A 26,146-nucleotide genomic window follows, 5' to 3' on the forward strand; every position below is an offset into this window, starting at 1 on the left:
AAAGACAAACCTGATGCGCAAGCAATCAAAAAGGGAGGGGTGGTAGTACAGAACTTGGTGGGGGTAAAAACAAGAAACAAAAAGAAATGGGGTACGAGAGAACAGAATTCAGCATAAGGGGAAAAAAAAGGACGACGAAGACTTGGAGCGCCAGAAATGTTGGAAGAGTGGGTCACGTCACAATAATATTAAATGCACAGAAGACACACACGCAAAGTTAATACATTTTGTGATCGGCGAAAATGGCACTAAATTACATAACGATTGGGCCATAATCGATAAGTCGAAACAAGGACACAAAACACGAGAGAAATTACGAAGAACAATTGGTCAGGCAGCATTTGTCTCATGACAGTGTCAAATGAACATTATGAATAAAATGTAGAGGCTCATGTACGGAACATGCCTGTTTGTCTTAATAAATTCTTGTACAGTTATGAATATGGTCTGATTGACATTCCGGGAATATTGCGGGATGCCTTTCAATAATATTTCAATAAACTTATAATCAGTTATCAATTGACAATAATCGTACATCTCTACACAAGGGTCAATGCAACAAATAGTGCTCAGCAGTCTCCCTTGGGTAACCGCACTCACATTTGGGGCAATCCTTAAGGTGCCGCTGACAAATCAAAATTCAAATCACTCAAACCAATACCATACCTGTCAAGTCCTACGCATTCTGCGTAATTCTTACGGATTTTCGGTGTTTTTTTGGGTCCTACGTCGTATACCTCAAACCATACGCATTTTCAGCATTAAAAAAAAAAAAAAAAATTTTGTTTTTTTGTTGTTGCTGGCATGGACTGCCGTTCATTCATTTCTGAGGAGGAGCTTGCACCAGCCACACAACAGAAGTTCTGGCATGATGTGCGCCAGTTCTACATGGCCTGTGTGAGGAAAATGTTGAATAAATTTCCATTTGGCAGTGAATCCCTGCAACACCTTCAAGTGCTGGATCACAGTCTGGGAGCTGACACACTGACTGCCTTCTTACAGGTCAAAATTAACTCTGATGCATGCTGCCATGATTTTAAGGTGACTGGCAGCATGATTGACAAAGCAAAGATTTGCACAGATGAATACAACAAAGAACACAAGTGACAAGTGACAAAAAAAATGAACGAACAAGAGTGCAGTGTAAATGTATTACATGTAGTGGTAAATAAAGAGCAGTTTGTGTAGAAAGGAATTTATGTGTTTTACTTTTAGTTTGTGAAAACCAATCTGATTGGTTTAGTGTGTATGCGTGAGAAGTTGAATTTGTGCGTTTAACCACATCCTGATCCACGCATTAACTATGGTTTTTGATCCCCAACTATGGTTTCTTATGCCATTTACTATGGTCAGAGGCCAAAAGTACTTGACAGGTATGCAATACGCAGTCTGCAATTATGGACTTTTTCAAATCTATCTCCAAAATAATAATGACATGGTACTTTAAAATCAACGTTGATTGCAGTAAAGTAATTGACTGACAATTAAGGTTGTATGTGGGGTGCCTAAAATTTGAACTTTTCTTATTCCCGAATATTTTTTGTGGGCGCAGAAGCACGGGGCAAATGGTATTGTTTTTTTCTGGAGGGGGATCAGACAATATAAAACCAATTAGAGGCCGAGTTGCCTGACAGAAAGGCCAATTCTAGCCCCAGTCCATGCCGGTTACATGTAATTAGCTATGCACACATTTGAGATCGATACCCAACCTTACTGAGCATCAGTTCTTTGCGTTATTTTAATTTTCTTGTTTTTCTTTAAAATAAAAAAGGGAATGGTTTTATTGATGTCATTTTATTATGTCATTATCTAGTCAGCATAAATGACTTTTATGGATACAGGAGAAAGTGTTAAAATGTGAAGATTTCAAGTGTGGTTTGTGGTCATCTGCTTGACCACTTAAAATGTTTCATTTGATGATACGTTTTGTTTGGTGTTCCCGCTTGAATGTGACAGTAAGTTGTACAATGTTACTGTGTGTGTGTGTGTGTGTGTGTGTGTGTGTGTGTGTGTGTGTGTGTGTGTGTGTGTGTGCGTGCGTGAGTGTGTTTGTGTGTGTTGGTGTGTGTGTGTGTTTGGTAACCGGCTTTGTACAGCGGGACCACCTTATTTTGTCATGTATTTTTATTCATTCTGGAGCTTTATTAAATAAACTGCCCATTTCAATCACAACTCTGGTCTGGTCTTATTGTCAGTGTTGCATAAATGATTGTATGTGAGCTTGTGAACATACAAAGAAAAAAGAAAGAAACATTCTGTGTCGAAATATCTTGACTAAAAATCAGGCGGAAGACTACACCTGTTGCATTTCCTATTATGCTCAGGCAATTATAACTGAGGGCGGAAGCGACAATGATTCGTTTCAAGTTCCCCCCAGATAACATTAATTTGTAGAGACGGAAAAGGAACACGCACATTCTGGAACTGATTTGTGTAAATAACTGAGAGGGTGTTTTGTCTGTTTTGTGAAACGGTCCTCACACATTTGCAAAGTTCCACAGTTAGGCAGCTGAATTAAAGCATTACATAATGCATAGTGTAAACTCTAGGCCTACTTCAAGGTCTTATTACTTCAAGATGCATACACGTGCTGTTGTATCTGTTAGTGCTTGCCGGACACCAGTGCTGATTAAAATGGCTTAGATTGTTACTAATTTGAAACTACAGTATGTCCTTTTACGTGTTGTGACAATTTTGTTGGTACCGATGATTTATAAAAAGACTTTTATCACAGGTTTATTTCGTATCAAACATTTATACTTACTTTCAAGTTCGAGTATAAGTTTACTTCCACGAGGAGAGTCTCTCTGTGTGCGCGCGCGCGCGCGTGTGTGTTTGTGTGTGTGCGTGCGTGCGCGCTTAAAGATTCTTGATTTTGGAACATAAGCAGTTTATCTGTCAGGGAGTTGTGTGTGTTTTCATGGCTGCGTGTTCTTTTCCCTCTCATTCTTCCTGTCGGCAGTCCGGCTTCAGAGTCATTTTGTTCCTCCAGGCTCAAAGCAGAAAGCAGCAATGTTTTAAAACATTCAAAAACAAGGATTGTATGTGAGTGTGAGTCATAATTTTCTTTTAAGAACCGAATCATAGCACCACAAGGTTCAAATATGTGCACAAAGCAAAAATAGTGCAAAGCAAAAATTAGGAAAGCAGCATATGGCCATGACTGGAGACACTGCTTTTTGTATCGATCATTCTGCAGACGTCACACTCTGGAGAAAATAAAACATGACAGAACTCAGTACTGATGTTCTCTGTAAACCATGATTTACATCTTTTACCTTATTCCATACGACATTGCGAGTTTTGCCGTTGTTTCCCTGATAATAAGTCTCGTACTCAGGCACTGTTTGTTTTTCCTCAGTTAATATTCAGAATTTTGCCACGTTTGTTTTGTTGTTGTTGTTGTGCTTGTTTAATTTAGGTTTGTTGTTTTTGTTTAAAACACTCAAACATACGCACACATCACACGCACACTTTTACTTTTTAAGTTATAATAAGTATTGCATTCAGCCACTGTTTTTTTCTCCTGTTGATATTCTGATTTTTGTCAGTTTTTGTGTCATTTGTTTTTGTTGTGCTTGTTTGATTTAGGTTTGGTGTTGTTTGTTTAACACACACTCAAACACACACACACACACACTAACCAGACACACACACCACCACCACCACCACCACCACCACCACCACAAGAATAGGTTTACACTCACTTTTTCCTCCACGTTTTAATTTTGGCAATATCATTAACCCAGGATTGCAAAGCAGGGATCATTTGTCAATTTCATAACAACGTACATACAATTTCAGCTGGTTACTGCAATAAAATGTGCATCATCACAGGTTTCTGCTGGAATGACAGTGTCTTATGTGTCAACACAAAATACACACACACAAAATGGGTGTGGTGCTGCATGCCCCATAATAGATCCTAACTTCACCCTCTAAACCTCCCTGCAGATGCATGTTTTGTGCACAAAAATAGCCTTTTAAAATATGCAGTATACAAAATAAAAATGCAGACGACATTTCTACATTTGATGGGGGAGTTGTCCTGTATTAGAATTATTTATCAAATAATTAAAGTTAACCAAAGTATATGTAATAAAACCAAGGAGTCCTCTGTTAAGTAGCTCAACACAATGATCGCAGCCCAGGGTGCTAACACAGTTAGGGTATGTTGTTCAAGACTTGGAAGGTCAAGGTTTTAAAGTATGCTTCAGTAACGGAATCTTATAACAAAGCTAAAACATTTACCACTGAAGCAAAACCATCTCTGAACAATTCAAAATTGTCACACGTACTAGTTTTACATTTTAAGGATCTTGCCAAGTGCATATCTTTTTATTGTGAAAAATTTGTATTGCAAACAAAAGAAAACACAATGTCTTGTGATCTGTAAATGTTCTTGATACTTAATACATTACAGGGAACCTTATAAATTGTTCAAGTGAAGTACTGTACAGCCTATTTAGCTTGTTCATTTTCTCCCTTTAAGGTAATTTTGTCTCAACAATCATGTTATCTGCTACAAGTCTATAAACTGCTGTAAACCTTTCTGCCCTTAAAGTAGATTCATGCCCTTCTGTGTGGGCACCTTCTTCTTCTTCCTCTTCAGTGTTTGCATTTGGATGTGTGCTCTCTGGCCAAGTCTTGTTGCACAGGGGTGGCAAGGAAAGGCAACCCTCTCAGAACGTGTTGCAGAGTCTGTTCAATCAATATCAATCAATATGAAGCTTATATAGCGCGTATTCCGTGGGTACAGTTCTAAGCGCTTGTCGAAGAGTTGTCAACACAGGACTAACAAAGAAACTAACATCTTCAGACGGACACGAACCCTATCACACACTAGCAAACCCTGGTAAACAAACAACTGTTTAACAACAATGTACACATCAATAGCTAGGTCAAACAAAATAATATTAAGCACAAAGAAAACACCTCTCACAGAGCACAGCACAAGAATGTCTTTTGGGGCACAGCACATCACGTCGAGCATGAAAGTCGCAGCCAGCTACGGGAAGAACTGAGTCTTCAACCTACTCTTGAACGCGTCAAGAGAGGGGCTCTGGCGAAGCTCAAGCGGCAGGGAGTTCCAGACGGAGGGGCCCGCGGAGGGAAATGCACGCTGACCAGCAGATGCGAGTTTCGAGCGAGGGATGTGGAGGCGGAGAGGGTCAGCAGCAGAACGAAGGGGACGGTCGGAGGGCTGGGTGTACAGGTCCAGGGAGGATTGAAGGTACTCGGGAGCAGAGTCGTTGAGACACTTGTAGACAGTTTGTAGGAGATTCGGGTGTTGACAGGGAGCCAGTGCAAGGAGCGAAGTAGGGGGGTGATGTGGTCTCGCTTCGTCTTCCTCAACGTCAGCCTGGCAGCGGCGTTCTGGACTCGTTGTAGGCCATGAATGGATGAGGCGGGGAGGCCAGCCAGAAGGGAGTTGCAGTAGTCCAGATGACTGAAGATGAGGGAGACAACCAGCTTGACACAGGCGTCGTGGGTGAGGTAGCGACGGATGGAGGCGATGCGTCGTAGGTGGAAAAAGCAGGTCTTGATGATGAAGGAGATGTGTGTCTGCATGGAGAGAGTGGAGTCGAGAAAGACGCCAAGGCTCTTGACAGCAGGGGAGAATGGAACAGTCGCGTCATCCAGCTGGAGGTCGGTCACAGTGAGGGAAGCAATCTTCTGTCGTGTTCCAACGAGAAGGGCCTCCGTCTTCTCACTGTTCAGCTTCAGCTTGTTCTCAGTCATCCAGTTCTTGATGTCAGTGAAACAACTGGAGATGGATCCAAGGAGATCGTCAACGTCCTCCGGCTTGGCGCTGTTCTTCCTACCCTAGCCACAGTCCGCTGTAGGTGCAAAACCTATCCTTTTGAGGTGTACCTTCAGACAGCAGTGTCCTGTGCAAAGGCGGAAGATGGCTCTCTGTTCTGTGTGAGTAAAATGGGGATATAGTCTTGAATGAGCTGGTATCTGTCTGTCTTTTTTTTGTTGATATAGACATCAAAGAAGCTCCAGCACCAGCCAAGTGTTGACTGTTTTCTTTATGCGTAACCTAGTCCTGGCAGCAGCTGTTGTCCATCTGTAAACAAGCAAGATCATTATTATAATATATTGATGGTGTATATGTTTTACCAGAAAGACGAGTAAAATACCACTTAATTTTTGTTTTAGTAATGAGGCATACATGCAGTTGAACAATCATATCTTGTGATATCTGCCCTCTGAAAAAAACCTACTATTAAAATGTACTTTTACATCTTGTTTTTTTAACTTAGGCTTTTGAAGATCCACATTTACCACCCAAAAGGAGCCTGGCGATACTGGCATGCTTTAATTAAGATGACGTGTTACTCAGAAATAGTGCTTTTAGTTATGCGCTATAGAAATCTCCTTAATAAATAAATAAATACTGGTGGTGGTTCACTGCAAAGCATAACCTGATATGATTTCTTCATAGCACCTGACTGGAAATGAAGTTTCATACAATAAAAACTATACTGCGCCAGATTTACAGCAGTTCTGTTGAATTCACACAGTCAGAAAATTTCAAGGCTGTCCTCAACATTCTATGCTCACACACACACACACGACTTGACTTCACTTAGGAAGGTTATGTGATGCTTAAATAATCTGTCTTGCCACTATTTCATCACAAGTAACCACTGTGTTTATTGCTGGTATGTGCCGGAGTGGAGGGATAGTCTTACCCCATGTAAAAAAAAAAAAAGCCTGGCAGGTGATCTGAGATGCCTTTAATAACACAAAGCTGCCTCTGTAAACAATTCTGCTTTTACACATGCTATCCCTTAACTTGGATTCATACCAAAATCAAGCCTAGCTTCATAGGAAACAGAATGTTACTTCAGCATTTAGAATTATGATCTTATTCCATGTACACGCCTTGGCAAATCTGACTCGATCACTACAGCAAGAAGTCAGTGTGTTGATTGTTCATATGTGACCAAGTTGAGGGATGAGCTTATCCTATGTTAAAGCCTGGCCTGAACTGAGACGGTGAAGAGAAGTAGTGTGCCTTTAATGACACAATGCTTTCTTTGTAAGCAATAGATTCAACATCTCAGATCTGGTCAGGCCTATACAAATGCCATCCCTCAACTTGGTTCATACAAAAATCATGTGCCTGGCTAGAGAGTGGGGATTTGTTGTTCTCTTTTTCGAAATCCAAAATAAGCAAAATCAGGTCTTAAAAAGGAGCAAGTCTTAAAATGGGAGTGAATTTACAGATGTTATGAACAAGAAGTCTGCGTAAACAGGGTCATTAATAGGAAGGAGTCTTAGATTGGGGTGTCTTAAAAGGGGCAGGGGTGGGGTGGGGTGGTGTGTGTGTGTGTGGGGGGGGGGGGGGAGTCCACAGTAATGACCATAAAATAATCAAAATAATACTATTAGTCATCTTATTCTCTACCAAATTTCTAGAGGTCAAAACAATGATACAGATTTTTTTACTTGTGTCACTGTTAGTGTCATTCTATGAATAACAGACCAATAGAAAGAGAGAGAACGAGAGCTCTGTGGGTTTTTTTTTTACCTGGGTTCATGCTCAGTTGCTTGAAAATTGACTTGTCAGAGGTTCTTCTTCAGCCTTACACCCACATGCAAGAGAACTTGTACCAGATAATGAAATAAGTGAACTTTGAAGTGCATTCATAATTAAAGCCCAATCATGTGGTTTAACCTACCTAGTCTTGAAAAGCCTGTCCGAGGAAACAGAACAAGCACCCTTCCGCAGACCTTCCTAACTGGAGAGTCTTGGTTGTAACCGCACACTTTCTAAAGTAGTCCATAAGCAGTTCCATGTGCCTATGTTTTCACTGGAACCAGCTCCTTTGTGTACCTGTGATCTGGATGAGCTGCAACACATAAAACTTTCATATGAACACTATGTCATAAGTACACCAGTTAGCATACATCAAACACCGAGGAGCATCACAAGATATGTTCTAAGGAGGTAACAACTATTGTCACAAAGTGTTTATGATACAGCCACAGGCACATGGCACTGAGTGGTCAATTGGTGAGGGGGGGGGGGGGGGGGAGGGGCAGAAGTTCTGCTCAGTCTTGTCTACTGATACAACACTTTGTGGTGGTGTAAGGCAGGGAATCACACCCCAACCACTGGCCCCGCCCACCTGGTGTCGAGTGCCTGAGGATACATCAGTCCCAGTCATGGCTGGCCCCCGGTTTGACCAGACAACTGCCATGTATGGGTACATTTACTTTACAGTACAGATTAGTTTTCAATAGCAATGACATCATGGACGCACACCTGCCCAACACTGACACTGACAGCAAAATCAGCGACCAAACGTGATAAAGAGTAACTAATCGTCACAAACATCAAAATGCTTTGCATTAATTTTCTTGAAGAGGTCATTCTTAACCAGATAATCATTTATAGGCAATTGAAGATTATTATTCCACCTACAGGCTATCACTCCTATGGCTGTTACTTGTAACACATTTCATTTCTTAAAATATGTTTTGTAAAGTACATAGATTTCACTAAAAGGCACATTCCTTCTCATGAAAACAATTTGGCTCACCGTCTCAGATCTGGTAGGGCTTTAAAATGGGATAAGACATGATCTCCAGGGGTCGACACTAACTTATTTGGCCTGGGGCCACACTGGCCCCAGAGATGGAAATTGCTGGGGCGGAAAAAAAAATCTGGGGCCCACTCTCAGTATTCACGTGCGGCAATGCATTGTCTGTTTTTCTTCATCGTACTGAAGCCAGGGAAATTCTTTCAACCATTTGACATTGAAATTACGACAGCGCTTCGCGCTTTTGGCTGCATCGGTCTCCTTTTTTCGTTTCTCTCCACCCTGTTCTTCATCTTCATTTGACCATGTCTTTTTACACCAGGGATGTGTCGCCACATTTTGCGTTTGGCATTTGAAGGCGATACTTATCTCTCACGCTAAAGAGCGCAATCTGGGAGTTATTTCCCTTACGACATTGTCCTTCGACGATTTGAATGTGTTTTTTTCTTGACTGCGGCATTGATCGTAACGCAAATTTCAGTGACGACTTTGACTGGCGATTTTTAGTGATTGGCTCTGCTGGCATTAGAATTTTCGGTTTGTCATTGTTGGAATTTATCCTGGGGCGGAGTGGGCCCCAAGCTTCGGCAATGTTTGGGGCGGAACACAAAACTCTGGGGCGTTCCGCCCCCCGCCCCCGCTAGTGTCGAACCCTGATCTCTTAACTTGTTCACATACCCCAAAAAGTGCGATTGTGTTATGAATAAATGCTGTAAAAGCTACCTGTACTAGTTCATTAAAAAAACAAATCACAAAATGTCACTTCACCACAGCATGCAAACAGTGTGTTTATTTCTGGTATGTGTCTAAAGGCGGAGACAGACGCACAACACAAAACCCTGTTTTCGACAAAAACACCATCTCAAAACGTCGGGGAAACACATGTTTTTAAAGAGGGGATGTCACTTGCGAAACACACAGATGAAGCGCGGTGCGTGTTTTCACAGAAATATCGGTCAGTGTCAGCTTGACCCATCCAGCTATCGCCCTGTGTTTGAGTTTGTAAACAACACGGCTGGCAGTGCCCACTGATACGGTCAGTGTCCACTGATACGGTCAGTGTCCACTGATACGGTCAGTGTCAGCTTGACCCGTTCAGCTACCGCGCTGTGTTTGGGTTTGTAAACAACACGGCTGGCAGCGCCCACTGATATTATTGCCTCTCTTCAATCGTGACAGGATCCATAGACTCTAGTTAGGATTCATGGGTCCGATACTACCCTGAATCGGTACCACATCTGAGTCTGCCATTTTTTTCTATCTCCGTGGTGCCGGAAACCGAGTCACTTGAGTTGATCGTCCGCGTTCATTGGCTGACTACCAAAACGTGTTTTTAGATTTTAGAGCATGCTCTAAAACCCAAAACACGATGCAAAAACACGAAACAGTGTTTTCTGAAACGCGTTTTGGGGGATGTCACATGGGAAACACGCTGTTTTGTGTTTGTTTTGAAAGGAAACACTGTTTTGTGTTGTGCGTCTGACATGGCCTTAACACAGACACACACACACACCATACACACATACACCAAAGCAACACAAAAGCCGAAAACATGCCTACCATCTAAATGAGGATATCCAGTTCCAACTGTCTTCTGCCACTATAACACTGCCAGAGACACCATGGTGTAGAAAGTCAGTTTAAAGAGAGACTACCTGGAAGAAAAATATATATACTATAATAATAATAAAACACCCAGTGCAATAGACATACTTTCTCGTTAAAGGCTTACTTTACTATGTAAAAACATTTTGCTTCACAATCACAGTCTCAGATCTTGTCAGGCTTTTACTTGGGATAAGATCATCCCTCTACTTGGATGCATACCAACATAGATCAGCTTGAATGTTTGTGAAAATATCCCATATTTTGAGTTAACTCACCACAGCAAGCAGTCACTGAATATATATTTTATTTTTTAGTATGTGGCCAAGATGAGGGATTCCATGTTAAAGCATAGCCATATAATATCTGAGACAGTGACCCACACTATAGTGACAAGGCAAGTGTGCCTTTAAATTGTAAACTGTTATATATGTGCATTTTGACTTCTTCATAAATTATAACCCTGATGCAGGCAGTCATCAGTAGTGGTTTAGTACCTAGAATGAGAAAAGAATGAACTTGCAAGAAAGAAACTGAGTCAAAATCAAAATACCCTTTAAATTACAAACTAGAATCCACGGGGCAGACAGGGTTTGAGGTTAGAAAGCTCTGAAAATAACTCTGCTATCTGAAATTGACTAATAGTATTAACTTATAACGTCATACATGATACAAACAAATGAACTAAGGCTTTTGAAGATCCATATCCAATCCTGCTACACAAAGGCACAAGCAGAGGTTGAAATTGCCAGGGTCATTTTCCATCCCCATGTAGCCTGGATTTAATTACTGGCATGGTTTTTTTAAAGAGGTGTGTCACTCAGAATGACTGGAGATGGTTCATTCAATGCAGAGCATAATATACCATTGATTTCTTCATGCCATCTGATTTGCCGGTGAATTCACAGGGCGAGAACAATTCAAGACTGGCCTCAACATTTTATGCTGACTGTAAATTGTAATTATATAATATATCCACCCTAGCTAACTGGTACACTAATCACTTGCTCTGGCGGACTTCTTTTTCTAACATCATAAATTATCTGTTATTTGTACTTTAGCCTTTTGTGGTAAAATATTCTCATTACCAGTTGCACTCACAATCTATTGCTAGTGTATTTTGGAAATGATCAAAAGCCTTACTTGTGTTCTATAACAGCACCATGTCACTGTTGCGGGAAGAATGAGGCAGGGCTTGGTAATAACTGAGACCTGCAAGTAAACAAAACATATTTAGAATCTCATCATGTGTTATTTTGTTATATCTATGTCATGAGGTCTTACATTGCAATAACAAACACACGCATAACTTAACTTAGCAATGTGTTCTAATAAGAGTAATTGTTTAATGAATTAACGCTGAAGAAGCTACTAGTTGCTTAAACAAATTCATAGCAAAATGTCACTTGATCACCACATCAAGCACACTGTATGTTCATTTCTGGTATACATGTATGCAAGTGGAGGGATGATCTTGTTCCATGTAAAATCCTAGCTCAGCTGATCTCTCTCAACTTGGATTCATACCACACATTAGGAGCCTGGCTGTTTCTGTTCAGTGGGCATTTCTCCATTTGTTTTATTTGAATGCATTTCTTAAAAAGAACACTTCCTCTGCACAGCAAGCAGTCAGGATGTTATATGAAGTCTTATATCGCGCGCGTATCTCCAGACTCGGACTCAAGGCGCAGGGATTTATTTATGCCGTGTGAGATGGAATTTTTTTTACACAATACATCACGCATTCACATCGACCAGCAGATCGCAGCCATTTCGGCGCATATCCTACTTTTTACGGCCTATTATTCCAAGTCACACGGGTATTTTGGTTGGTCATTTTTATCTTTGCCTTAATACAATTTTGCCAGGAAAGACCCTTTTGTCAATCGTGGGATCTTTAACGTGCACACCCCAATGTAGTGTACACGAAGGGACCTCGGTTTTTCTTCTCATCCGAAAGACTAGCACTTGAACCCACCACCTAGGTTAGGAAAGGGGGGAGAAAATTGCTAACGCCCTGACCCAGGGTCGAAATCGCAACCTCTCGCTTCTGAGCGCAAGTGCGTTACCACCCGACCACCCAGTCCTTTTTGTTCCAAATCAAACGTTGTTTTGCTCCAACCAAGACTGCAGATCTTGGCAAACATGTGGCCTAAAAACTAGATTTGATGACCTTACCCGTACTCACCCTGAAAAGTGCCGATCTAGATTTTGCTATTTTAACAGAGGGGACAGAGGTTACAAGTACCTCTCCTCATGCAGACACCGCATAACAAATATGTGTAACAAATCCAGTTGCAACACTGTAGTTTCATGGCTTAATTTCATTGACTGATTGAGTCAGCAGTAGTGAGTACTACATGTCATTATGATCATACCAGTATTAGTGAGTATTACAATTGGAGCAATCTGCAGAATTGTTACCATCATCATAACAGAAATTCCTCAGTGCATGAGACATTGGTGTGTAGACATATAATACATAAATATGTAGATCTTTAAAACATTCAATGAGTCATGGGACTAAAAACTGCTAAAGCCTTATGTGGCAACATCACAAACAAACAAAATTAACCAACCCCAAATTATGTCAACCTCATGGCCCTTGTACTTGTAGTTCAAGTTGTACTGTTGTACTAGCCAACAGACATAAAAAGGAACTTAGCTCAGTAGGTGTTGATTGCTCTGCGTCATTATCAATATCATGATGCTGAGAGTCGAAATGCAGTTCAAACACAGACAGAACAAAATCGGAATCTTTGAGTTTGAAATTGAATGAAAAAAAAAGTAATTTGTATGGTCATGGTGTAGAAGTTTTGAACTTTAGCGTTGTAAATTCATTGCTCCGAATCAACTGCAATCTAACCCTCCGATTTATGTCCTAAGTCATTTACATACCTTTGGAGTTTTACGGAATGGGTATAACGTCCTTTCCTCTAATGATCTAGTCTACTTTGGGATTTTGCCCAGTCGCCGTCTCCTTGACCTACTTGGAGTCCTTGCTGGGTTGAATCGGCTGAGGAGCGAACCCATGACGACTCGCAACGCGAGGAACCAGAAGAGGAATCTAGGTTTATTTTGCGTGTTTTGGGCCTGCCGACCCAACTTATAGTCCGATGATCCACAACCGGCACGAAGCTTCTTTTCGCAGGGCGAAACCGCCCCACTCGTGACTTCTTCCGATGTCCGCCATGTTTCATGTGACAAAAAAGTAGAAACGATCTAACGAATAACTTTCATTTCAAGCACAGTCAAAAATTTTTTTTTAAAAAAGTACAAAAGAAGGGGTGGAGAAAATGGCATTATCTAGACGGACTCAACTCGGATAAACTAAGAGGGACTTATAACTACTGAAGATTGAGAGCACAGCGGACGTCCTGTAAATTCCCGATCCATTTTTTCCCCTTCCCATTTCGGTATACTGTTCTCTGCTTGTAACGCTACGCAACAGGATAAGAGATATCCTGAGGGTATAAGTGATACTCCCACATACGTTGCACAAGCATAATTTGACGTTACCTTATATACGGTCCAACCGGTGTGCAATGGGTGGAGAGAGAGAGAGAGAGAGAGAGAGAGAGAGAGAGAGAGAGAGAGAGAGAGAGAGAGGTCCCTTTGTTTACAAACCGTTATGTTTCAATCTTTAATGAATTCATCAGTCAAAATTGTTATGGTCAAATCATTTAAGAATACATCAGTCAAAATTCGCAAGATTAAATCATAATTACGAGTGTCTTTTTTTTGACTTCACAAACACAAAGTTTTTCCTTTTAATATTTTAAAATCAAATGGAATTTGTTTAGCAATGTCACGATATTCCTACCGCATTTATTGAGGTGTTTCACTGTACGCACTGCGATTTTTCAATGGCATGTGATCACTCCTACACACTCAAATCCATATAAATAACTCATATATATAACATCAGAAGTTGTGAAAGAAACAATTGAAAGTCAGCAGAGATTTTCTTCTGAGATTTATTAAAATCTCTTAGCAGAGCGAAAGAGAGAGAAACAAGTATCCCTTCACAGACAGCCTATGGAAGCATCAGACCCTCCTCAGGGGGGACCGAGATTTACAAAGCAAAGTCAAGAAGAAATCGGTTTTAATACAATCATTTCACACACACACATACCCTCCCCCGCCCGCACACATACACACACACACACACACATACACACACACACACACACACTTCAAAAGTTGTGTACCTACACCAAGTCCGAGTCAGCGAGAGACACCCCACAGTCCAGCGGAACAGAGTAGCCTCACGGTTCACGGACACCTAACGATTCCGTCAGCAGTAAATTCCCCTGTGATTTTTACCCTTGTTCGCACCTATGGAGGGAGCTTGTGTCTGGCCGTTCCCCCCGTATCGCATTCTCACCCAACTGTCACAGACACCGAGACTTGGCCTAGACTGGGACCCAGACAGACAGCGAGCAGACGACACGCCGGGTTGCAGTTGCAGTTGGGAGCATGTGAGCACACGGTTTGCCGCGCGGTGCGGGCTGTACCGAGCGGCGGGTCAGCTCGACTGGCTGTTTGCAGTGTTCCGGACGAGAACCGGCGGGCTGGTTGTCAACATGGTTTCCATCCTAAGTCAGGGCCGGACCAAATGAGTTGTAAGGGGGGGGGGGGGGTTCCTCCTTTTTTGGGGGGGCAAATCAGCGAAGTGGCGAAGCCACAAGCGCGCGCCTGCCAATGGCAGGCGCGCGAACTAGGGGGGTCCGGGGGCATGCTCCCCGGAAAATTTTTGAAAAACGGTTAAAATCTGTGCAATCTGGTGCATTCTGGGCCTTGTTTTGAGGGTTAAGAGCAGCATTGTTTTGGTGCTAAAACTAGTAAAAGTCAAAGCAAGGTACATGCTTTTTCCAGGGGTGGGGTTCCGGGGCTGGAACCCCCCCCCCCCCCTGGGTCCGGCCCTGTAAGTCACATGTGTTCATTGGTGCTGCGTATAGCCTTATGACCAACTATTCTACGCGGAAATCAACTCTCCTTAATATCATTATTCTTGAAGAAAATGGACAGACCCAGACTAGATACAGACACACACACACACAGACACAGACAGACAGACAGACAGACGGACATACACACACACATACACACAGACACACACAATTACTTTGTTGGACTTCCGGTTCTAAAATGGCGAAAGCCAGACGCATCCCATGTGAAGTGATGATTCAAAAGTGAAAAAATGAGTCGTTCGAGAGGATCAAGGAAAAAGAAGAGATCAGAAAAGCGATTTTATGCTGTAAGCAGTGGAAGGACTGTTGGAATATTTGATACATGGAACGAGGCGTCGAAATCAGTGACGGCATTCCCAAAGGCAACTCATCGTTGTTACCAGTCGTTGGCCGCAGCAAAATGCGCGATGCGGCAGGCTGGAATTGAGAATCCAGTTATATTCAAAGGTTCTTCAAATGAGCATCAGAACTTTGAAGGAGAGGATGAAACTAGAGTAGGTGAGGAGGATGAATTTCAAGATGAAACAACAGAAAACCGAAGCGAAACCACGGTTGAAGGACATGACGACACGATTCCCTTGACAACCCAAGAACAAAGATTCCAGAATTGTCAAGAGGATGATCAAACACTCGTGAAAACACTGATCAACGGTGAAAAAACTGAGGAAATATCTAAACAAAGAAAACTTACATGTTCTTCATGCAAAAGCAAGATTCCATGGATGCACACCAAGTTACCAGTGTATCAGCTGTGCTTATTCGTAAGAACGCAGAGAAAGTTCACCTGCGAGGATTGTGCACAAGCGATGTTGGACGAAAAGATTGTGGAGGACGTCAGTGAAATCCTCACCGAAGAAGAAGAATCTCTTGATAACAATCATGCGATTAAAAACAACAATGTCATCCTGCTACATGAGTTGCAGCTCTTGAAACTGGAACAGTCTGAGGGCAAGAGAATGATACAGAACATGGAGAACGCGATTCTCAACTTGGCCGAACAAATCCAGCTGACAAATAGAAGTCACAAAGAAGAGATCAAGGAACTGACTGACATGTTGTCGACACACCCCAAGACGAGACAACAAGATGTGACAACTCAAACGACGTATTCAGATATCCTTACGTACAGCACATCCGTAAAAGAACAACTACATGAGAAAAAACAGAAGGTTCCAAAGACCACGTGCCAACCTCAAAAGAATGGAAGCATGAACCATGACATCAGCATCAAAATGACACCAGAAAAGTCGTGCACAAAACCAATGACGTCATCAGGAATAGAGGTGAATAAAAGGGTTGATCAAGTCAGAGATATAACATCGAAATCGCCATACGAGAAGATGGAAAACAAAGACCATGAAGCCGAAAAGGCAATGACGTCAACAACATCGAACAATCTGACGTCATCAAGAAATCCTCGTGTAAAAAAGAAAAACAAAAGCCCGATCAGCGTGTTGAAAAGACATCGCCGTGAAGATTCATTTGACTTTGTTGATTCAACAGCGAGTGAGTCCAATTCAGATGAAGATCAGGAAGACGTTGTGTTTGAAAATCTGTCGCGACAAGAGCACAGAGAGGAAGAAAACTCTCTACCAACAGTCTACCTCATTCATGACAGTGTATTGAAACATGTCGATCCAGGCCGAATGCAAAAAACGTACGGTCTGAAGATAGTAAAAAAACATGTAGTGAACATCAAGGATTGCCAAGAAACAGTGGAGAACATTCACAAAACTCCAGATGCAATTATGTTTCATGTCGGGGTGAATGACATCAAGAAAGAAAAAGGTCAGAGAGCGGCAAAAATGATGACCAAATGTGTGGAGGCAGCCAAACAGCGATTCAAAGAAGCCAAGGTTGTCGTGAGTAAGATCATTCCAACTAACGTAATGGATCTGAACACTCAACGAGAGGTATTCAATGCTGTGTGCGCAGCAGACATGGCGGAGACAGGAATTTCCTTTGTCTCACATGAAAACGTATATTCGCTGTCGAACAGAGACGGAATACATCCAACGATGAAAGGCGCGGCAGTCCTGGCAAGAAACATTGGCCAACACCTTGACCATATTTTGTGGGAAAGGCAGGGAAACCATCACTCAGAACACCAAGCTGCCAGACCAATCCAACAACATACGGGTCATTATCATCGCCAATTTCATCACCAGTCTCGCCCACCACCATTTGAACGACGACACCAGCAAACGGGAAGACAGAGAACATGGGAGAGCAATGGAAGATGGAGTGGACATCATCATAGTCCACCAAAGAGAGATTCAGCCTTCATGCATCCTCACATGATGAGACCATGGAACTGGAGTCCACAACCACGACCACGCGATAGATATTTCTTTTAATAATATCGTGATAGATATTTTGTTCGTTAATAACGTATTCGATTCTTTCAAAAATGTTAGTGTTACGACGAAGGTAACTTTTCATACAAACCATACATGTTTGATAGTAGTACATTCAGTATTAATGTTTTGTCGTGGAACCTAAAAGGGTATAAAGAAACAATCGACGGACAAACAACCAACAAATTGCAGGATGATAACGTTATACAATCTTTATGTGGATATGACATTATTATGCTGGAGGAGATGCACCTGGACGAGGACCATGCCGAAGAAGTATTTCTATCAGGATTTGTAAAACGTAACTTTTATAGAAAGAGAAGAACAAATGCAACCAGTGCTTCTGGGGGTATTAGTTTATTCATAAGAGAAAACATATCTTCAAACTTCCAAATCCTACAAAAAAGCAACAGTGACATTATTTGGCTGAAAGTTCAAAAGGATAACAAAGAACACGACATTTATTTAGGGTGTGTATATATTCCGCCCGAATCGTCATCCTTTGGAAAAGATTTTACTGAGGAATTGTGGGACAAGTTAGAGAATGACTTAGATGAATTAATACCCAAAGGTAACGTGATCTTATGCGGAGACTTCAATGCAAGAACGGGTGAACTGATCGATTATCTAAAGTTAGATAGCGAAAGTCTTAGGTATTCTTTGCCATCAACTTATTGCTTTGACTATCTACATGAAAGACATTCTTCAGATAAGGTCATACAAAAACAAGGTAGAAGGTTGATAGATTTGTGCCATAATAATAACATGTATATACTTAATGGAAGGTCCTTGGGAGACTTAAGTGGGCGATACACATGTTATACACCCCAGGGTTGTAGTGTAGTAGACTATTTTCTTTGTTCTCAGGAACTAATCAAGGATGTAATACATATGAAAGTAAAAGATTTAACTGTATATTCAGATCATTGTCCTTTAGAACTAAGAATTCGAATTCCGTTCAAAAACAAAAATGCCAATGTTAAACCTAACATCAATTGTAAACATAATAAATGTTCAATTAATAACCAAGGAAAAGCAGAAGATATAATATATCAGTGGGACAGCAATTCACAAGTTAAATTCAAACAGGAGTTAGACACACGAGACATGAAACATTTACTTCAGAACATAAACGACGAAATTGAAACAATGCATACATGTGAAGACAAATATTACTCAGACGAGTGTGTTAACAATTTAACAGACAAAATAACAGCAATGCTAAACACGGCTGCAAAAAAATGCTTGAACAAGAAAATCAAGAACCGCAATTTTACGAAAAAGAATAGAAAACATAAAAAATGGTTCGATAGTGACTGTTTTTTACAAAGGAGAGAATTAAAATCATTATTAAATGCTCTAAATAGATACCCTTATGATGTAAATTTATGTCAGAAATACTACTCAAAAAGAAAAAAATACAAAGCAATATTAAAGAAAAAGAAAAGGATTTTTAAAGATAATTTAGTAAAGAAATTGAATGACGAATTTAATAACGATCCAAGTGCTATGTGGAAAACTCTAAAAGATTTAAAGACGATGGGTGAAGTCAATACAACTAAAAAATGTGCAATCAATCCAATGAAATGGATTGATCATTTAGAGAAATTGATAGGAACAGAAACTAAAGTTTCTGATGAAAGAAAATACATAGTAAATGAGGAATTAAAGAAGATGCATACACATTGTTATACACCTATTTTAGATGACCCCATAACAGAGAAAGAATTAAAAAAAGAATGTAAAACGTTGAAAAATAAGAAGTCATCCGGAAAAGATAGAATAACCAATGAAATTATAAAAGCAAGTTTAGATCATATGACTAAAATATTAGTTAATCTATTCAACATTATTCTTACAAGTGGTAACTATCCTACAGAATGGAAGACTGGAATAAGTGTACCATTGCATAAAAAAGGAGATCCAATGAATCCGAGTAACTATAGAGGAATCACTCTTAGTAGTAATTTGGGAAAATTGTTTTGTAAAATCATAAATTCAAGAATCAACAACTTTTTAGAAAAAAAGAACATTTTGATAAAAGAACAAGCTGGGTTTCGAAAAGGATACCGAACGATGGATCAAATATTCATTCTGAAGAAAATTGTAGACGATATTATCAATACTAAAAATGGTAGATTATATGGATGTTTCGTAGATTTTCAAAAAGCTTTTGATAACGTTTGGCATGATGCACTTTTACTTAAGATATACAAAACTGGCATAAGAGGTAAATGCTACAATATAATCAAAAACATGTATATTAATACAAAGATATGCACACAAATGCAAGGTGGATATTCACCAGATGTATTGGTTAAAAAAGGAGTACATCAAGGAAATACATTAAGCCCAACTCTTTTTAATATTTTCATTAATGATATAACAGATGGAATGCCTGACGTTGATTCGCCATACATTAACCAGAATACAAAAATATCGTGTCTACTGTATGCAGATGATCTAGTACTTCTTTCAAAATCAAAAATAGGATTACAAAATAAGTTAGATTATCTAAATAACTATTGCCTACAGTGGGGTTTGAAAATTAACATAGAAAAAACAAAAATTATAGTATTTTGTCATATAAATCCAAAAATGCACACAATATTTAAATGTGGAACTGATGTAATCAAAGTAACAGATCAATATAAATATTTAGGGGTCATATTCAACAAGAATGGAAATTTTGATACAGCTCAAGATCATTTAAGTAAACAAGGTAATAAAGCAGCACATTCCCTCCGCAGAATTTTCAGCAATCAAAACGTGCAAATAGACACAATGATACATTTATTTGATTCACTTGTAAATCCGATATTAACATATGGCGCTGAAATCTGGTATCCGTTTACGTTTAATAATAAAATAAAACAAACAAATACTGATCATTTCTTTGGATCATGTTTATCTAGCAAAACTCCTCATGAATTTGTTCATATCAAATTTTGTCGATTCCTTCTTGGAGTTCATAGAAAAGCTATGTGGATACCTGTACTGGGGGAATTAGGAAGGTTCCCTTTAGGATTAAAAATGTTATCACAAACAATAGCATTCTGGGCGCATATTCTAGACTCCAAACAAGATTCGTATATACATCAATTATATGACTCAATGTTGCTCCATCCGACAGAAACGCCATGGCTACAATTTGTTAGACAATCTCTTTGTAACTTAGGTTTTAGTCACGTTTGGCATAACCAATCTACATTAAATGTACACAAATTAAAGTTTGCCATTGACAAAAAACAACAAGAGGAATATATAAGATACTGGACAAAAGAAAAATCAGATACATATTCCAGACTTAAGTTTTATTCTATGATCAGTAAATCTTACGAAATGCAGTCATACTTAATACAAATTAAGAATAATAAACACAGAAAGATGTTAAGCAGATTAAGGACTAGCACACATTGTCTAAAAATTGAAAGTGGAAGACATCAGAATATCCCTAAAGAAAATCGTCTTTGTATTGAATGCAATGTCATAGAAGATGAAATACATTTTCTAGATAAATGCAATAAATATGTTAAATTAAGGGATGAATTTAAAGAAGATGCTTCACATATCAATATGAAATATGCTAACAAAAATCCAAGTAACTTATTTTTAGAAGACGAAGTTCAAGTTCGTCTTGGCAAATTTGTTACGGATTGTTTTAGCATTGTATAATGCATTATTATTATTTGTTGTTTGTTGTGTCAATAACTTTACTGGTTCATGACAATAAACATTATTCTATTCTATTCTATTCTATTCTATTCTATTCACACAGACAGATGCTCTTCCAAGACATATCAAACTGAGTGTCAACCAGCAGGGAAAGTGTTTAAAATTTTTTTAAACAAGTCGCGTAAGGCGAAAATACAATATTTAGTCAAGTAGCTGTCGAACTCACAGAATGAAACTGAACGCAATGCAACGCAGCAAGACCGTATACTCGTGGTCCACCGCTCACGGCATAGGCAGTGAAATTGACAAGAAGAGCGGGGTAGTGGTTACGCTATGCTGCATAGCACGCTTTTCTGTACCTCTCTTCGTTTTAACTTTCTGAGCGTGTTTTTAATCCAAACATATCATATCTATATGTTTTTGGAATCAGGAACCGACAAGGAATAAGATGAAAGTGTTTTTAAATTGATTTCGAAAAAAATATTTTGATAATAATTTTTATATATTTAATTTTCAGAGCTTGTTTTTAATCCGAATATAACATATTTATATGTTTTTGGAATCAGCAAATGATGGAGAATAAGATAAACGTAAATTTGGATCGTTTTATAAATTTTTATTTTTTTTTACAATTTTCAGATTTTTAATGACCAAAGTCATTAATTAATTTTTAAGCCACCAAGCTGAAATGCAATACCGAACCCCGGGCTTCGTCGAAGAGTACTTGACCAAAATTTCAACCAATTTGGTTGAAAAATGAGGGCGTGACAGTGCCGCCTCAACTTTCACGAAAAGCCGGATATGACGTCATCAAAGACATTTATCAAAAAAATGAAAAAAACGTTCGGGGATTTCATACCCAGGAACTCTCATGTCAAATTTCATAAAGATCGGTCCAGTAGTTTAGTCTGAATCGCTCTACACACACACACACACGCACACACGCACACACACACGCACACACGCACACACGCACATACACCACGACCCTCGTTTCGATTCCCCCTCGATGTTAAAATATTTAGTCAAAACTTGACTAAATATAAAAAAAAAAGAACAGAAGGGCAAGGCGGCGCACCCCGCACCGTGAATTTCGTGAAATCGAACTTCGAGCGTTGGCTTTTGTTTGTTGTGGGTCACTGGCCACCACGCTTTCATCCCCGCCGGCTTAAAGAGGGTGTGTGTAAGTAGGCGTCGTTGTGTGTGTGAGTGCAGTGTGTGCGTGTGTGTGTATGTGTGTGTGTGTGTGATGGAAGGTGGGCCGATTTGTAATCTCTTTTACCAAGTGTAAGAGCGTATGGCATTCCGTTTGTCAAATAATTATTTGGATACTTTTTCATGTTTTTTTCACCAGTTTTAGCTAAATAATCATTATTTAGAAGCTCATGTGCTAAATAAGTAATTGTTTATAAACAATGTAAAACAATTCTAAATAATTTTTTATTTACGTAAACCATTCATTATTTACCTAAACAATTCATTGTTTACGTAAATAATTCATTGTTTACGTAAATAATGATTTATTTACGTAAACAATATATTATTTAGACTTATATTACATTGTTTATAAACAATCAGCAATGTTTCTAAATAAATCATTATTTACGTAAACAATGAATTATTTACGTAAATAATTCATTGTTTACGTAAATAATGATTTATTTACGTAAACAATATATTATTTAGACTTATAATACATTGTTTATAAACAATCAGCAATGTTTCTAAATAAATCATTATTTACGTAAACAATGAATTATTTACGTAAACAATTCATTGTTTACGTAAACAATGAATTGTTTAGCCAAGACATTTTCCATTATTTAGGGGTTTCTAGGATTCGCTTCTGAACTAAGTTTTATGTCTTTCAGTGATTACTATAATTGAATACAAGGTCTCTCCACACACTCTTATCTTAAAATAGCTGTTGTTTGGATATTATTTTGTTTATTTTACAAGCCGAGTACGAAAATAACTGATCTCAAACACAGTCAAAGGTCAAGGTCAATTAAGGGTTTTCTCTGCCGGGAGTGTTTAGTGTTTGCATTTTCTTGCTTGAAGTTGTTGAAACACAGTATTTTCCCCTTATGTTCTCTGTTCTGTTTATGTCCCAACAACATGCCTGTCTTTCCATTTCTCTTCCTTTCATCGTTTCATTTCAAAGAGAAAAGTAAAAACAGCTGTGAACCGTTGAAAAACGGGAAACAATGCCTCCTGGAGTGACTTCCCTTGCCTTGAAAGCAAGATGGAGAAACAGCGACCGGGCAAGAAGCGAACATATTCTGAGCGATTGTTACCAGAGGAGAGGCGGCGATACCATCAGAAGATTTTGGAGAGTGATGGGAATGATCCGTATGACATTCCAACCAGGTGCTGGTCAGCAAATCCGGACGATCTGCCAGAGCTGAGTTACATCAACATCGTAAATTATTTTGTGCTTGGCAAGAACTGTCGAACTCGAAGAGTGCATGTTGCTGAAGTGAAAGCTTACAAACGTTTGGATTCCTACCGACTTTTTGTCTCTGGCTGGGTGAGGGATGTCAAGCGCTACAGCCCTGATGGCTGTCAAAACTCTGTCATTTCTGCAAAGGTAAGAATGTGCTTTCAGTTTATAAATATAATAATGAATGAACGTGAGTGTTCTCTGTCTTGTGTTGCAGATTTCACTTGTAAGTTGCAGTTCAGGATATTGTGTTGAGGCTTTGTCTTTAATATATTCTTCGCTTTAGTTTGTATTCTGGACTACGACAAAAGCTGTAGATAGTCTTGAATATATAAATATTTTGAAATAGCTTGCAAATTATTATATTTATATATAAGGCCAAAAAAAATAATAGGTGTGGTTACGGTAACATAGCCAAAAAAAATAGGGTAGGAAGGTAGGCAATCACTTTTTTTTTTTTTTTACTTTTTTTTCAAATGTGTACAAAATAAACCTACTTGACAGGGAAATAAGTGTGCGACTCGGGCGCTTTCGCTTTCATTGCGTTTTCTGCACTCGTTTACTTGTTTTTTGGGGTATTTTTTTGACAAATGTAATAAAAAGTTATAGGGTCGGCCCCCAAAAATAGGGTAGGTCGGGTTACCGTAACCACACCTATTTTTTTTTTAGGCCTAATTATAATGAGCTTCATGTTCATATTCAGTTAAAAATCTGTTGTTTACTTTTCATTGTTAATGTTGTAAAGCACATTGACATTATGTGCGTCTTAGAGTTATATTCATTCGATTGACCTAGCTGAATGCTGATTTGTGCGATCTTCAATTTATGTTTCAGGTTCTTCATTCACAACGCCTTAATGAACCAGCACTTTCTCCTTGGACCATCGCCACTTTTGATGGCAACATACTGTCAGCACACTGTACCTGCATGGCCGGAGTTGGAGAAACCTGCATGGCCGGAGTTGGAGAAACCTGCATGGCCGGAGTTGGAGAAACCTGCACACACGTCCCTTCACCTTCAAGGAGTCAGCTGTTGAGTGTGTGTGACAGACCGCCATTTCTGTTTGGAATCTAACAGTGAGGGGATGCTTTGTCTGCGCAAGGACCACCCATACTTAAAAGTTAAATAGTCAAGTACCGGTACAGTGCCAGATTGTTATGACCAGTTCCTCCTACTGCGATTTCATGGTGTGGACTACTGTGGATAAAGTTATTGTCTGAGTATTGCCTGACTGTGATTTTTGGGCAATGTGTGTGGAGAAAGCTTTGAAAGTGTTCAGACTCGCAGTTTTTCCAGAGCTAGTTGGAAACTGGCTGGACAGAGAAGCTGAGCCTCTACAAGCAGTGGATGTGAACCAGGAGCAGCTGCAAACACAAGCCGTGAAACGCAGCAAGAAACAGTGACAATGCCAGACTCGCTTGCTCATGTGTGTGGGAAAACAAACATCATGTATGACTGTACACACAGAAAGTGGCCAGTAGTAAAGTTGTAAAGAGGGAGAGAAAAGAGGGCATGTAATGTTTTAAATCACAGTTCACACTCACAGAGAAGTCATTAATTGTTCCATTCTTGTTTCATTTTATTCTTAAAGTAAAATCATGCACAGATGTAGGCATACATTTTGTTTAGGATCACCGACCACAATACAAAATCAAGTGCTACAAGTATAAATTATGATGCATACAGGACATTATTTTGTGATTGTTTTACATCCACTGCTGTGAATAACAAAGAATCATGAGCAGTTTGATTATCAACTTATTCAGCCAGGTATATTGTTCATTCTCCTTGTTCAATGTTTCCAGTGACACGGATTGGCTGCTTGATTTAGGGAACAAATAAGAGTGTGTGGTCCAGCGTAGTTCTGCATCAGTACAGTCAAGTAATACAGTGTTTAAATTGGCAGTGGAACTGAAAGTTAGTTTCTATTATCAACTAGTTCTGTTTTGATGACAACAAAATTGAACACACTTATTTCTGCAAAAAAGCGCACAGGTCTATTTATCATAATGAATAGTTAATGACTCACATGCCCACAGTATGTTATTTCAATTTTGAACATTTAGTGAAAGTGTTCTTCTCTTCACTTTGGCTTGATACCTGCAATACTGGTAGTGGTATGTTCAGTGTTGCTTGAAGTTGCATGTTATTGGTAGTTTAAATGTGTGCTCGCATTTCAAGTGTAGGCCATTTAATTTTGCAATGCTCCTTATCTTGTTTCCTGTGTAGAGCTATTTTGAGGTTAATCAGCATAATTCAACCTTTGTCAGTTGTGTCAATACATGTCACATTTATGCAAAATGAATTCAAAGTGTATGTTAATGTGGTGTGTGTGTGTGTGTGTGTGTGTGTGTGATAGAAAGAGTGAAATCTGCTCTTGAAATGGAAGGAAATAGCAGCAGGTCAGATCATATACACATGATACATGTATGTGTATTCAAATTCAAGATTCCATCCAGTGAAAACATAACAGAAAAACTGTTGCTACTGCTCATGTGAGACACCTGCATCAGAATTAGATACAATACACCACAG

The 26,146-nt window shown here is 39.5% G+C and overlaps 2 protein-coding genes and 1 long non-coding RNA gene across 6 annotated transcripts in view; 1 reads left to right on the plus strand and 2 right to left on the minus strand.

Annotated features, from left to right (window-relative positions):
• LOC138975939 (uncharacterized) overlaps nucleotides 1–14,581 on the minus strand; it is a 293,946-nt gene extending 279,365 nt beyond the window's left edge. For both annotated transcript variants that reach the window (XR_011458818.1, XM_070348711.1), the window contains exon 1: nucleotides 14,379–14,581. The gene's annotated coding sequence lies outside the window, so the exon portion shown is untranslated. The remainder of the gene's footprint in view (nucleotides 1–14,378) is intronic.
• LOC138975924 (uncharacterized) lies at nucleotides 3,704–13,407 on the minus strand. 3 transcript variants are annotated; one of them, XM_070348687.1, is made up of 5 exons: nucleotides 13,154–13,407; nucleotides 11,307–11,375; nucleotides 10,119–10,213; nucleotides 7,695–7,865; nucleotides 3,704–6,073 (listed from the first exon to the last, which is right to left on the minus strand). In XM_070348687.1, the coding sequence occupies exon 5, from the start codon at nucleotides 5,740–5,742 to the stop codon at nucleotides 5,029–5,031; it is 714 nt and encodes a 237-aa protein (XP_070204788.1). In that variant the 5' UTR covers nucleotides 5,743–6,073; nucleotides 7,695–7,865; nucleotides 10,119–10,213; nucleotides 11,307–11,375; nucleotides 13,154–13,407; the 3' UTR covers nucleotides 3,704–5,028. The 3 variants fall into 3 exon arrangements, 2 of the variants coding, with proteins under 2 accessions (XP_070204788.1, XP_070204787.1); XM_070348686.1 differs by having other exon boundaries at nucleotides 13,062–13,367; XR_011458816.1 differs by lacking the exon at nucleotides 3,704–6,073 and having other exon boundaries at nucleotides 13,062–13,285.
• An 8,270-nt stretch (nucleotides 14,582–22,851) lies between the features above and the next one.
• Nucleotides 22,852–25,916, plus strand: LOC138975953 (uncharacterized). Its single transcript, XR_011458823.1, has 2 exons — nucleotides 22,852–23,758; nucleotides 24,446–25,916. It is a non-coding gene; the product is annotated as an uncharacterized lncRNA (long non-coding RNA).
• Nucleotides 25,917–26,146: the final 230 nt, after the last annotated feature.

This window comes from Littorina saxatilis, linkage group LG9 (genome assembly GCF_037325665.1).
Source record: "Littorina saxatilis isolate snail1 linkage group LG9, US_GU_Lsax_2.0, whole genome shotgun sequence".
In the NCBI taxonomy this organism is placed as follows: domain Eukaryota; kingdom Metazoa; phylum Mollusca; class Gastropoda; order Littorinimorpha; family Littorinidae; genus Littorina; species Littorina saxatilis.